General features: G+C 37.9%; 1 protein-coding gene across 1 annotated transcript in view; it reads right to left on the minus strand.

The window, feature by feature from the left end:
- Positions 1–1,180: 1,180 nt before the first annotated feature.
- Positions 1,181–13,184, minus strand: part of LOC117162191 (uncharacterized) — a 44,544-nt gene continuing 32,540 nt past the window's right edge. The window contains exons 2-6 of the mRNA XM_076618677.1: positions 2,437–2,843; positions 2,262–2,361; positions 2,097–2,198; positions 1,329–1,493; positions 1,181–1,252 (exon numbers count right to left, since the gene is read on the minus strand). Coding sequence (XP_076474792.1) covers positions 1,181–1,252; positions 1,329–1,493; positions 2,097–2,198; positions 2,262–2,361; positions 2,437–2,843 — 846 coding nt within the window. The remainder of the gene's footprint in view (positions 1,253–1,328; positions 1,494–2,096; positions 2,199–2,261; positions 2,362–2,436; positions 2,844–13,184) is intronic.

Below are 13,184 nucleotides of genomic sequence, written 5' to 3' on the forward strand. Positions count from 1 at the left end.
ATTATTATGCCGTGAAATCTCGTTAAAAAATCACGTCGCGTGTCGCACCGTGTTCGACCTCTCGCAGAGAGACGCGGACGCGGTAGAGCACGCCAACGAGAGTCGTAAATTCTCGTTACGATACGATGACGATGCCACGAATCCGCCGATCTTCTATTTCGATTAAGATAATAGGAGTGGTTGGAATGATTATAACACTGAGTTAAGTGGTTAAATATACACTTTATTCCAACAACCTTTCCTCGAAGCATACAAGGTGAAGAGATGACTAACAATTTGAAATGTATGAAGTTATGTTTTGTTCGCGAAGGCGGTATTTATACTCAACTAACGATGGGTGCTGGTCGCCCACCAACGGTACTTGGCTTGTGGAGATGACCGTTGAACATAGGAGAAACTCGCTTTTCCCATTTTTTACCAGATGGAGCAATAACTCTAAGGAATTTCTCGATTTGAAAAATGTTTTGTAGTAATTAAGGGTCTTGACGGTAAAGTAAAAAATGTTTAATTTCATGGCCGTTCTTTAGGATTATTGCTGTCCGACTAATTATATTTGTACAGTTGGTGGCCGTCTTGTTTGATGGATGGATTCTGGTTTATGTAGAGGGTAACGGGACGTAACATAACTTATGCTTGACTGGCTCCGACCAACATAACAGAGGCATAGGAGTAACGTATACTTAGATATAGGCAGAGTAGACAATGCGAAGAGCACCCCACACTAAGTATCCTACAATCAAATTGTTAACAATAAACCCTTTTCATCCGAAATTTGAAATATAACATTGCTAATAAACAGTAAAATATCGACGTGACTTAATTTCATTGTTCCTCAGATTCTTAATTAAAAGATGATTAGCAAACCTCGGCAGTTGTTACACGCTTTTTTTCATAAAGATATTATTATTCCAACATACACTTTATACATTCCTAAATGCATCTCAAAATACATAGTAAGTTCACAATATTAGAAATAATGAAGCGGGTCAAAGGAAGTATTGCAAAACCTTTTGTTTTAAACCGATAATGATATGAACATCGATTTCTCTTGAATAAAAAGAAATTATAATCTTGATATATGTTCATCTTTGTTGATATGTTATTGGTAGCGGAATTAGTTCCTCTTTTTCAACCATGATTATTACAATAAAGGCTTCTCCATATTATTAGAAGATGATATTTATTGTGCTGAATTATTTACTGACAATAAGATGCGCAAAGAGGTGAAGATGGAGAAAGCATTGGACAGGTACTGAAATAATACGAATTTAGTATTTGTTATCTTTGAGTAATTCATTCAGTATAATTATTGACATTCGAATTTTAACTTGCTTTACCGAACAATAATAACGCAAAGAAAGTTCTGGCACTAGATAAGTGATGGAAATAATCACTGGTTTTTTATATACCAATACGTTTAGTAGATACTTTTGCATTTCTAAAGTCTGTTCATACCAAGCTATGTCGTACACACTCTGTGATACGTTTGCGCTCTAAATATCATGGAAGATTGACTGAGTTTAGGAAAATATAACCCATAGAATACATACAGTCAGTTACGAAAGTTTACATATACCTCGAATTTTGTACATCTGACTTACTAAAAAAGTTGAAAATGTACTTTGTCACAAAATTATTTGTATTTAGCTATTAATACAATCTATTATTAACGTATTTTTAAAAAGAATTTTAAATGCCAAAACATTTAACTCATAAAAATCTTGGGTTAAATCTACATCAGAAATTATAAAACTTTTAACTTTTTCAATGTCAAAGAAGGCAGTGGTACATTATGGATGTTTATGTCAGGGATCTATTGGACCTACAAGATATTAGTATAATATTAAGCCTATTTTTATTATTACATGTAAATATAACAGATGTATGTAATTCTGCAACGTTGTATTTTATAGGATTTTATATTTCTTTTTTCTTATTAAAGATGAAACCAAATAAAGTGTGTTACAGTTTTACAATATGTTTTAATCTGTTAAAAAATTCATACAGAACGTTTTTAGTATAATATTTCATATTTAAGGTGTGTATGTAAACTTTTGTGATTGACTGTATAAATGATATTATAAAACATGATTTACCATATCCTTCATGTGATCGGCTGGCCACGCGTACATATAAACTTCCGTGAGTACAGTGAGACATGCGGCCATGAACTGCATTTTTACAATTAATGGTGGGTTCTGCTTGTAAATTGCATTATAATTTAGCTACGTTGTATGTTTAATATCGTAAGTATGACTTACCATGAATACTATAATACAAGACAAAGTTATAGTAAATGTTGTTACTATTGTAGTATAAAGTATTAGGAAACGAAAAGAATTGATCACTTCGTTTGCATATCTATAATAAAAATCCATTTACGATAAATGAAAATATACTGTTTAGCCTATATGTCGTGGAAAATATAACACTTACCTCCTTAAAAGTAATTGTTTCTTTACGCAAGTGATCACCATATCAATATTTGAACTTTTTTTGAATTCCACGGCCAAACATTCGAATCTTGCAGCCGTAAACCAAAGTAAAAGCGCACCAGATATGCATAGACATATATTTGCAGCGCATTGACAGCAAACAAAAGATTGATGCAAATATATTATAGCATTTACAGGCGTATAATTAACGTTAAATGGATATTCTGCATCTAATGGAAAAGAAGTTGACAAGATTACTGGTCCTAGCAAAAAGGTAGTCACAGTCACGTATGCGAATAACATGCAACTTCCGTAAAGGATGCTACATTTTGCAATATACTTGCAGAAAATTTCTCTTTCGTATTGTTGCGCCTCTTTGACATAGGTCACCATTTCTCCGATTACACGCTGTAACCCATAGTGAAAATATATACTCGTGTAGTGACGAACATACAGGGTCTGTACAAGATAGGACATAACAAGGATCGGTCCGATAAAAGGAATAACATATAAAAGCGGATACGACATAATTCCTTATGAAAATATAAGAAAAAGATATAGAATAAAATTTTTGTAACGTTACGTTCCTTCGACTGGCGTATAACGCGTGTCGTGTTTTTATAAATGAAATAAATAAAATTTATAAATGAAAAAGATTCTATTTTATTAAGTACAAAATCGTTGAAAATGTTATCCTTGTTGTCGGATACATAGCTGTGCCTGTCTAATTGTCGCAGCATGAACCTTAGACAACGTATTTCATTTACAATTCCTCAAATGCGTGATTAATTACTCATACTAACTGATTCCGACTTCTGATATCTGCACTATGCACTTCTTCTGTAATGTGTCTTTACAAATAAAAGTCTTAGATGTATTAGAAGGCGTATTAGATGTGGAAACTTTGAAGGTCAGACGATTGTTCCTTCATCGCCTATTCAACAACGATAATTATCGTTCAGAAGTCCTCTTAGTACATTGCACTATCACGCACTATCAGCACTATCATGGTGGAAGATCAGTCGTTGTCGAATACGATAAGGCACATTGTCTAACAATGTTGACAAGTCCTCACGAAGAAAATTTCAGTAAATCTATTCCGTTAGAGAATATAGCAAAATGTACGGTCCGATTATGCGATTACTGACTATTCCAATCCAAATGTTAACACTCAACTTTCCTGGAAATGAGTTTCTCGTGTTTCATAAGAAATTGTGAAGGACTATAGATTTGTATTATGGACCTTAAAAGCACCATCTCTATAGAATTGTGGACATATGCATATGTCATTTGTCCATAAAATGTACGACATAAATTGTGGATTACTATTATGTTGTTCAAATAAACCAATGCGAAAATGCCATTCGTGGTACGTCATCACTCATGCATGCACAATGCATACACTCGTGTTGCATGATACAGGTACATTCTATCATCATGTAATATGCAACGGATGGTCTTTTCAATGACGTCATAATTATGACACAATGAAGTTACACTAATTGCAGAACTGTTGTCAATATTTTCCAAAACATTGTCTTCGATAAGTGTTCGTCGACAGACACGACCGCAATTTCGACGCTAAGATACGAAAGATTCAAGTTCTAGACGACTTTGCCATATTCCTTGAATAGTTCCTATACCTGGAACACGCCGATTAGGATATCGCTCTCTATAGTAGTGAACAGTACGAGTTAGAACAGTTACAAGTTCTTAAAGAACAGATCACGTTGACGCAATTTATCTAGTCTTGTAACTCATCATCGTGTATTTGAACGAAAACTGATCGGCATAGGTTACGAATTATATGTCACTCGACGGATCGTAATTTTGCCATAACAGCGTGGAAACGCCGCGAACTTCTAAACTTGATTTTCTTGAAAACTAAATTGAGAATAAAACAAATTTATTCTATGTTTTCTTCTGACATGTCATAAGCTTCTACATGTCATTCTGACGGATCCTGTATATTAACGAAACTATAGATTTAGAATTTTCAATCAGTATCTTTCAATTAACTTAAATATTAATAATACAACAGCAAATAACTTTAATGTCATTTTTTAGGGACACAAACTTACGAATAATTACTTATTTACTTTTGAAAATCTTCTAAAATGGTCTTAAGGCCAGGAAAAACAAGTCTATATGGCAAAATTTAATAGAATATAAGCGATGAAGAACACAGTAATCCTCAAATCAAGGATATTGTGGTAAATTTTTAAATGGCAATAACCAATAAACGAATCCTCAAATGCAATTTTTGGATTGTTCATTTTATGTTACACTAGCTACTCGCCCGCACAGTATTTATTTTTATGGTAATATATGTTTATTACCTTCTGTTTGAACAGCATTTAGAAATTGAATTTCGGAATACATATTTATCTATCTCTGATGAGGAGTTCATATGTTGAATTTTACGTCCTAACTTTAGAAATTCATGGGATATGGGTATGCTTTAAAAAAACCTACCCCGTTTTACCTTTTTAGGACAAATATTTCCAAAAGTCCTGTCTCATTTTATGTCTACGTTATAGAAGAAGTATGCTCTTCAAATCTCGCTTTTTTAGTTACAACGATTTGGACTGGACTTTCATGAGTGAATCAGAAACTTTTGTATTTTGTATTTTGTATTTTATATTCATGTTATGATTAAGATTAGAGGCGTGAAACGAATCTTCATTTGGATTACACATTGTCGTTATGCAACAGAGAAGACATTGACTAGTGTAAATACGATTATTACAGAATTTGACAAGTAACCGTGGTAGTTAGATACTCGAGAAGCTAATGACAATGATCCCAGGTTCAATAACGAATCCGCGGTCAACGGGATGATAGATGTACGTGCGCACAAAATCTAAGTCAGACTCCTTGTTAAAACGTGGAATATCCACCGAGCGTAAGGACGCTAAGTAACTCGCTAGTACGACCTCACGAGAGAATGACTTTCCGTCGCGATGATGCTGCAGAGGGAAACAATGATGAGGTGTGTGTAAGGACACGAGATCATCGGATTCGTCGAGGATAGCCTTCGTTCAGAAAGTGAGGGAAATTGACGTTGCTGTTAATTGGTCAATTTCCATGTTAGTGGCTACAAAAGGATGCTAGCCGTCCTTGAAGGAAGGTTGCCAGTGGGAAGCATCATTCGTTGAAAAATAGATCTCCCCTATCTTCCCGTAGTTGGGACAAAGACTGTTTGTCTGTTTGAAGGACTTTAGGTAACTGGATCTTAGTGTTTATAACGGCCCTCGGGCTAGCTGATCACGTACTGTGGAGACGCGTCGGCATCTGGTAACCATCATACCCGAAGAATAGGGTCTGCGTATGGCTAGTCACGGGATGGAAACCGTTGGAATGTTTACTGTCGCGTGCCGCTACAAATATTTCTTTTAAGGAGAGCTATAGAATTACTTCATACCTTCGTCAGACAAAGCACTTATCCCGTGACCGCGGCTACGTTCGGCGACTGGTTGTCGCCTCGAACCCAAGCTCAATATCACAAATCTCGAACAAATACAATCGGATTGAATGACGACAATTGCTTAATTACGGCTATGGTAGAATCTAGATTACAGTGTTAAGGGATTTTCCCAAAATTCCAAAGGGAAGGTTCCGGTGTCCTTTCGTCTCCGACATATATTATATCCGATTTCACTAGCCCCTGATTCATTCGTACGATTCGAAATACCACATATACATATGTGACATGTCTGCGTACGAATCCACGCTCAAGTATACACAGAAAACCTGTAGACAACAGACTTTAGCATAGATGAAAAAAAGAAATTATACAGGACTGTCATAATGCGACATCTGAGAATAAAACAATTGAGAAAGTAAAGATATTGGCTCGACGAAAAAACTTAGAGAAGGATGTTCTTAATTACTTAAGGAAATGAGATTTATATCAACGATACTAACTGATCAAAATACGCGCAAAGGAACAAGCTATTGTTACCGAAATACCGAGTGAATCAAACGAGTAATCTCCTTCAACAAAAGAATAAATGGAAATAAATATATTCTCTACATTCAGGACTGCCTTCTAATATATTTAAGTCTTTTTCTCTAATTTTTTTCTTTAATTCTACTTTTATCCAAAACGGATTCGATTATTGATTACTCGAGCATAACATTTATACTTTTAGATCCTCAAAACATTACTACTTATTAATCTCTATAACTTACTAATCAAAGCGCGAGCCTAATTTCACAATTAATTTATGCATTTGAAGATGCTTTTAATATAAACACATACATTGCATTGCAATACAGACTATTGCTTTCCATTTCCAAAGTCACGGTGCTCTCGACAGAACACATGCTATTATAAAAGAGTTCATACGAAGCTTTTTCACTGACAAATCAGAACAATGGGATTCATTGTATTTTTTCTTCTACTTATAATTATCAAGATTGAATCTGAACAATATCAGATGTTGATCTGAACATACGAATCAGGAAGAAATTATACAGCGGAACAATTATAGGAGAACGGTATTTATTAATAGCGTTCGTAAGTATGTGTCCTGGAAAATTGAGCAAAATTGAAACAGGACACCTTCGAAGCGATTCGAATATTTTTAATACTGCGATTATCGGTCATCACTTCGAACATTATTCAATACTTAACTCATTTGAGACCGCTGACACAGATTGTGAATTATAGCCTTCTCTATATAGTTACCGACGATTCGATGTCTCAGATTGTAATCAAGAAATTCACTCCGTTAGATTAATAAATTGCACACAAAGATGTCTAAAGCACGAAATAGTCGTTGATTATAAAACCAAATAATAAATGAACATTCCACATCCGTGGACATCAATTTATCTAAAAATAAATTATAATTGCAATTGCGTTTTGTTGAGTATAAACTTGTCAAAATATTCCGGTCTCGAATGTATTGAAACTCAGGAAAGTATTGGAAAATTTGAAATTTTGAATTTTGATAGAGCTTAAGTCAAATTAATTTTTACATACAGGCAGTTCGGCTACAGATGCAAAAATATTTAAGGAACGATTCTCAAAGCCAAAATAAGATGATAATCGAGAATAGAAGAATTGCGTTTTCGGTATTGTTTTTTAGTTATTGACAATTATATATCTGTGCGTTTAAATATTTCTGTGCGTGAGCAAACGGATGATTGCAGGCCGTCTCGTAAAAGTAGCAACAGTGTCATGTATGTTCAAGATTTGGAGTGGTCGCCTGGTAATTGCCGCGACGACATGACCACCAGACGCGAGCCTCGGGTAGGACGACCGTCAAGGGTACCGTAATGCGGACCCATCATAAACAGTGGGCCTATTGTACAGTCCAGGTACTTTAGGACCTCCCGGAAGAAAACCCATAAAATACGAAATTGCTTTATTTTTATGCTACATCTCAGGAAGACCGGACACGCGGGTTTTCCCCAAGTGTAAGGTCACCCGCGCGTGAACCTTCACGAAGGCAGCCAGTCCATCCTAAAACATACGGCTTTACTCAATGACCAAGTAGGAACAGACCTGGGACACACCCACGACGAACCTTCCGCTACAACAGCAACATCCCCAAGACTCACTCTTACAGCAGTATTCGAAGAGTCAACACTTACCAGTATTCAGTCAGTGAACAGTATATTTAACAGGATAATCAGTAAACTTACGGACAGTGTATTCAGAGTAGTAAGTGGAATTTAGTAACTTAAAGACAGTTGTAATCAGAGTATTGAGTGGAATAAGTAAGGTGAACTAAACCTCGCTCTTTACATTTATTATAATCCTCCACCTTGGGCGCTAATAACGTTCAAGGCTCGCGATAAACAACCGATCAGTTGCCACCTGACTGGTCGTTAGTAAGTTGTACGTCGCAACAATGTAAACTTGAGGGTTGGATGATAAAATAAAATAACCGAGTCCTAACATAATTATTAATTTTGTTTTAATTACACTTTATTAAAAATTCAGCAATCAAACTGGAATACACACTGAATTAACATAAATCACAATTCACTCCAACCACGTTATGTAAAACTTAGTTACAATGATACGTTAAGTACGCGACTGTTATAGATGGTAGAGACCGGTAAAGATACGTTGACTATTCTAAGGACACAGAATTTTTTTTATCTATTTATTAAAATTACAATCAATTCTCGCGTTGAGAATTTTCAGTAATTCTTCTGGCGTGGCGCAGTGACATGCCTGATTATTTATAATAAGTTAATACTTATTATAGATAAGTATAATTTATAAGTAAGTATTATAAATAAGTAAATATTACTTAATTTAGATAACTAATTGAATCTAGCGTTTCGGTCTAGCGGGTAGTGCCTCTTCAGCCTGCGAATCTGATCCGTCGTATCAAGTAGTCCAGTGATTAGGGGGTTTCGGTGTTTGTTGACTCTTTTGCTATATCTGTCGCTATATTTTGCTATTTCCTCTTTGACTGTGGGTATCTTGAGGTTGCGATGAATTGTTTCGTTGGTAACGTACCAAGGTGCGTCTATTAAGGATCTTAGCGTTTTCGATTGGAAGCGTTGAAGTATTTCAATGTTGGAGTTACTTGCTGTTCCCCATAGTTGGATTCCGTAGGTCCAGACAGGTTTTATTACGGTCTTGTAGAGGGTAATTTTATTCTGTATGTTTGGTTTGGAGCGTCGGCCCGTGAGCCAATAGAATTTTTTTAGTCTGTCCTTTAGTTGCTTCGTTTTATCTGAGATGTGTTTTTTCCACGTTAGTCTCTTGTCCAGGGTCATGCCCAGGTATCTGACTGAGTCTCTGCTAGGAACTGTTGCTGGTGGTGATCTGGGGGCTGGTTTGCTTTCGGAGCGTGAAGGTTACATGTGTGGATTTTTTTCGTTGATTTTGAAGCCCCATTTATGAAACCACTTTTCCATGGAGTTGAGACTTCGCTGGAGAATGGATGAGGCTATTACCGGGTCCGCCTGGGTAGCTAATAGCGCTGTGTCGTCAGCAAATGTTGATATTGTTATCTCGTTTGATATAGGTTAGTCGGCAGTGTAGATGGAGTACAGTAGGGGTCCGAGGACACTACCTTGGGGTATGCCCGATTCTATTGGGAATGTTGCGGAAGTGGCGTCGAGGCATTTAACCACGAATTGTCTATTGGTTAGGTAGGATTTTAGGATGGAGTAGTAGGAGTCAAGTAAGATCTTTTTAAGCTTGTAAAGTAGCCCTTCATGCCATACTTTCTCGAATGCCTGTTGGATGTCTAGGAAAACCGCTGAGCAATATTTTTTCTTTTCGAGGGTTTAGCTGATCGTATGGGTTATGCGATGGATTTGCTCTACTGTTGAATGTTGTTTTCGGAAGCCGAATTGGTGATCTGGGAGTGTTTTCAAGTCCTCTAGGAGTGGAAGGAGTCGATTCGTGAGCATCTTCTCGAATAGTTTAGACAGGGTAGGTAAAAGACTGATTGGACGATAGGAGCTGGTTTCATATATCGGTTTACCGGGTTTAGGGATGAGGGTAATCAGTGTGATTTTCCAGGCCTTAGGATAGTGTTCAAGGCGAAGGATAGCATGAAAAATCGATGTGATGATTGCGATCCCTTTGTGGGAAGTTTCTTGATTGCCTATTAGGTCGTGTCCTGCTGCTTTCTTGGGGTTTAGGCGACTGATTGTTCCTATAGTCTCTGCAGAGGAAAAGGTTTCGATAGGAGGGGACATTTGGAAGGGGGTGTGCAGGTATTCAGTAACGTCCGCGGCGGCTTTGGGGGAATGGGGTTTGAATACTTTTGACAAGTGTTTAGCAAACAGGTCGGCTTTTTCTATAGGGCTTCGCGCCCATCCACCTTGCGGACGGCGGATAGGTGGAATTATTTGTGGGGGGCGTGTGAGTTTCCTGGAGGCCTTCCATAGTGAGTAGTTGGAGTCGGCTGTGGGTGATAAACTGGCGAGATATTTTTGGAAACAGTCGTTTTTGTAATTTTTTATGGTTTCGGATAGCTTTCTGGTTGCGTTGTTTAGTTTGCGTTTGTCATCCGGTGTTCTATGGGTCTGCCATACGCTTCTTAGTGTATGTTTTTCTGCTATTTTTTTTAATATGTATTGGGGATATTCTTGTTTGCTGTTGGACGTCTTTGTCGGTGTGGAGAGGCGGATTGCGTTTATTATGCTCGTATTTAAGTATTCCGTGGCTGCTTCAATTTGTTCTTTGGTTTTTAGTGAGGTTAGGGCTGGAGTTGAGTGAGTAAAGACTTCTCTGAAGAGCTGCCAGTTGGTGTGTTGGTTGTGAATGGAGCCATCAGGTGTATTCTCGATGATTGTTGAACTGACTGTTGCTATCACGGGAGAATGATCAGAGGAGGGGTCAGCAGAGGAGTTGATTTGGACGTGTCTTAATGAGATATTTTTAGTTACGAAGAAGTCCAGAAGGTCGGGTATTTTGTTAGTGTCAGTGGGCCAGTATGTGGGTTGGTATGTGGTAAGGTAATTGAGGTTGTTGGTTATTATGCTGTTTAACTGCTTTTGGCTTCTTACTATAACCAGTCTGCTGCCCCATTGGGCGTGTTTGGCGTTATAGTCTCCTCCAGTTATGAATCTATTGCCCAGGGTGTCCAGGAAGTTATCAAAGTCTTCTTTGTCGATGGAGTGTCTGGGGGGGGGGGGGAGGCAGTATACTGCTGAAGTGGTGATTTTACCATGACAGTCTTCTATTGCTACGTTTGTTGCTTGGAGGTAGTCGTTCTGGAATGATGGAAGTTCGTAGTGCTTAATGCTTGATTTGATTATGATTCCGGTGCCGCCGTGGGTCTTTCCGCTGGGGTGTTGGGTATGGTAGAATTTGTAACCATTTATTTTCAGATAGTTTTTGTCGGTGAAGTGGGTTTCCGATACGAGCATTACGTCGATTTGCTGGTGTTTTAGGAAGAGTTCTAGATCAAATTTGTGTTGCGCTAGACCGTTGGCATTCCAAAGAGCTATGCGTCTTGGTTTTATTTTGCGTCGGGGCGTATTAATTTATCCACGATGAGTGGTAGTAGCGATAACAAATTATTTGCTATTTATTATAATTATTTGCTTATTATAATAGCTATCGCTATTAGCGGAGCAAATTATTTATTTGCTCCGATTGTTTCTCTATTAGCTTTTCAAGCCTAGAGACGTTGTCTGTGTTAGGTGAATTGGAGACACTATTTTGAGATAGATTCCTTTGGCTATTCGGATTATTTTGGATGCCTTGTACTGCTTGGGCATAGGAGGTTGAGGTAGTGGTGAATTTAGTAGGACTGGGTATTTGGTTGGTTGAGGGGATTGGGGTAGTCGTGAATTTCGGCGGGCTGGGTATTTGGTTGGTTACCTCTTTTGCTCTGAGTTTAGGGTATTTGTTTGTGTACAGGGTTTTGTAAGCTGAGCAGCCCTTGTAGTTGGCAGGATGGTCACCTTGACAGTGGATGGAGTTCGCTGGGGTTTCCGGTGGTTTACTGCATTTGTCAGTGGGGTGTGTACTTGCACATTTAACGCAGCGGAATGTATGGTTGCAGTATTTTTGCGTGTGGCCGTATCTTTGGCACCCTTTGCACCCTACCTCTTTTTTGACAAGCGGTGGCTCGAATTTAACTATTGCGTTCAATAGCCGACTGATTTTGTAGATTTCTTTGTTGTTAGGTTTTGGTTTTAGATCTAAGAAGAATAAGGATAGCAGGTCTTTCGAGACTCTATGCCTTATGTTGCTGACGTTGATGACTTGGCCCACTCATGGCCAAGTTTAATAGTTCGAATTTTAGCTCGTCAATGTTTACTGAGTGGTGGATGTTCCGTAGGACCACCCGGAAAGGCCTTTCTTGTTTGAGTTGGTAGGTGTGGAAGTTGGCGTTCAGTGTCCTAAGTATCTTGGTGAGTTTTCTGTAAGCTTCTGGGTTCGTCGGCAGTATTTTTACTTTGTTGTTGTTTATCTTTAAGTTGTAGTCCTCCTTGGAGATATCTCTCTCTAAGGACTTGATCATTGTTTGGATGTCGATGACATCATCAACAAATATTGGTGGGGGAGGGGGGATTCTCTGTGCGTGTTGGTTTGGCGGCGGGTCTGCGATTTCCATGGCGTCGTTTGTGGATTCCAATACGGCGAACCTGTTGTGGGTGTTTATTTGTATTGTTGATTGTTCATTCTGGGTGTCGATCGTGTTTGATTTTGGTGTTTCTATTTTTCGTTTTTTTGTATTATTGGCGTCATTGGTACGGGGGGATCTGCTGCACTTTTGCCACGGAGGAGGTAGCGCGGGGTAGTTGCGAATTTTCTCAGGAGAGCCTGATCGTGATTGCTGGGCCATCATCGAGCTAGTTAATTCAAAATGACTAACTAGTCGTGAGGCTATGAGGCTATTATTCGGGTTTGGGTTAGGTGCGTGGGATTTTCTTCTCTCTAAAGGGTAGGAAACACTTGGCTGTGTTCACCTTCGACGGTTGGGCGGCACGTGTTTTTTCGAACCTCACTGGGCACTAGAGACACGTCTGCACGCTTCGGCACTCAACAGCGAACTCTCTTACAAATGACGATATTATCATTATGCCTTTATTGTTGCAGTACACCATAATGTCCGAATTGGAAACAATGTTCTTCTTATAATTATTGAAGTGTTCGTCGGAAAATGATGCATTAAAAGATAATATCTTTTATTATTATGAAAATTACGTTTCTTCCATCCTAAAAATTTCCTATATGTAAAGAGGACGATATTGTAAATAACATTTAAGTCCATAAAAAAATCTTCCGAATGTTTATATTAGCGAAGAGAA

Source organism: Bombus vancouverensis, chromosome 5 (genome assembly GCF_051014615.1).
Source record: "Bombus vancouverensis nearcticus chromosome 5, iyBomVanc1_principal, whole genome shotgun sequence".
In the NCBI taxonomy this organism is placed as follows: domain Eukaryota; kingdom Metazoa; phylum Arthropoda; class Insecta; order Hymenoptera; family Apidae; genus Bombus; species Bombus vancouverensis.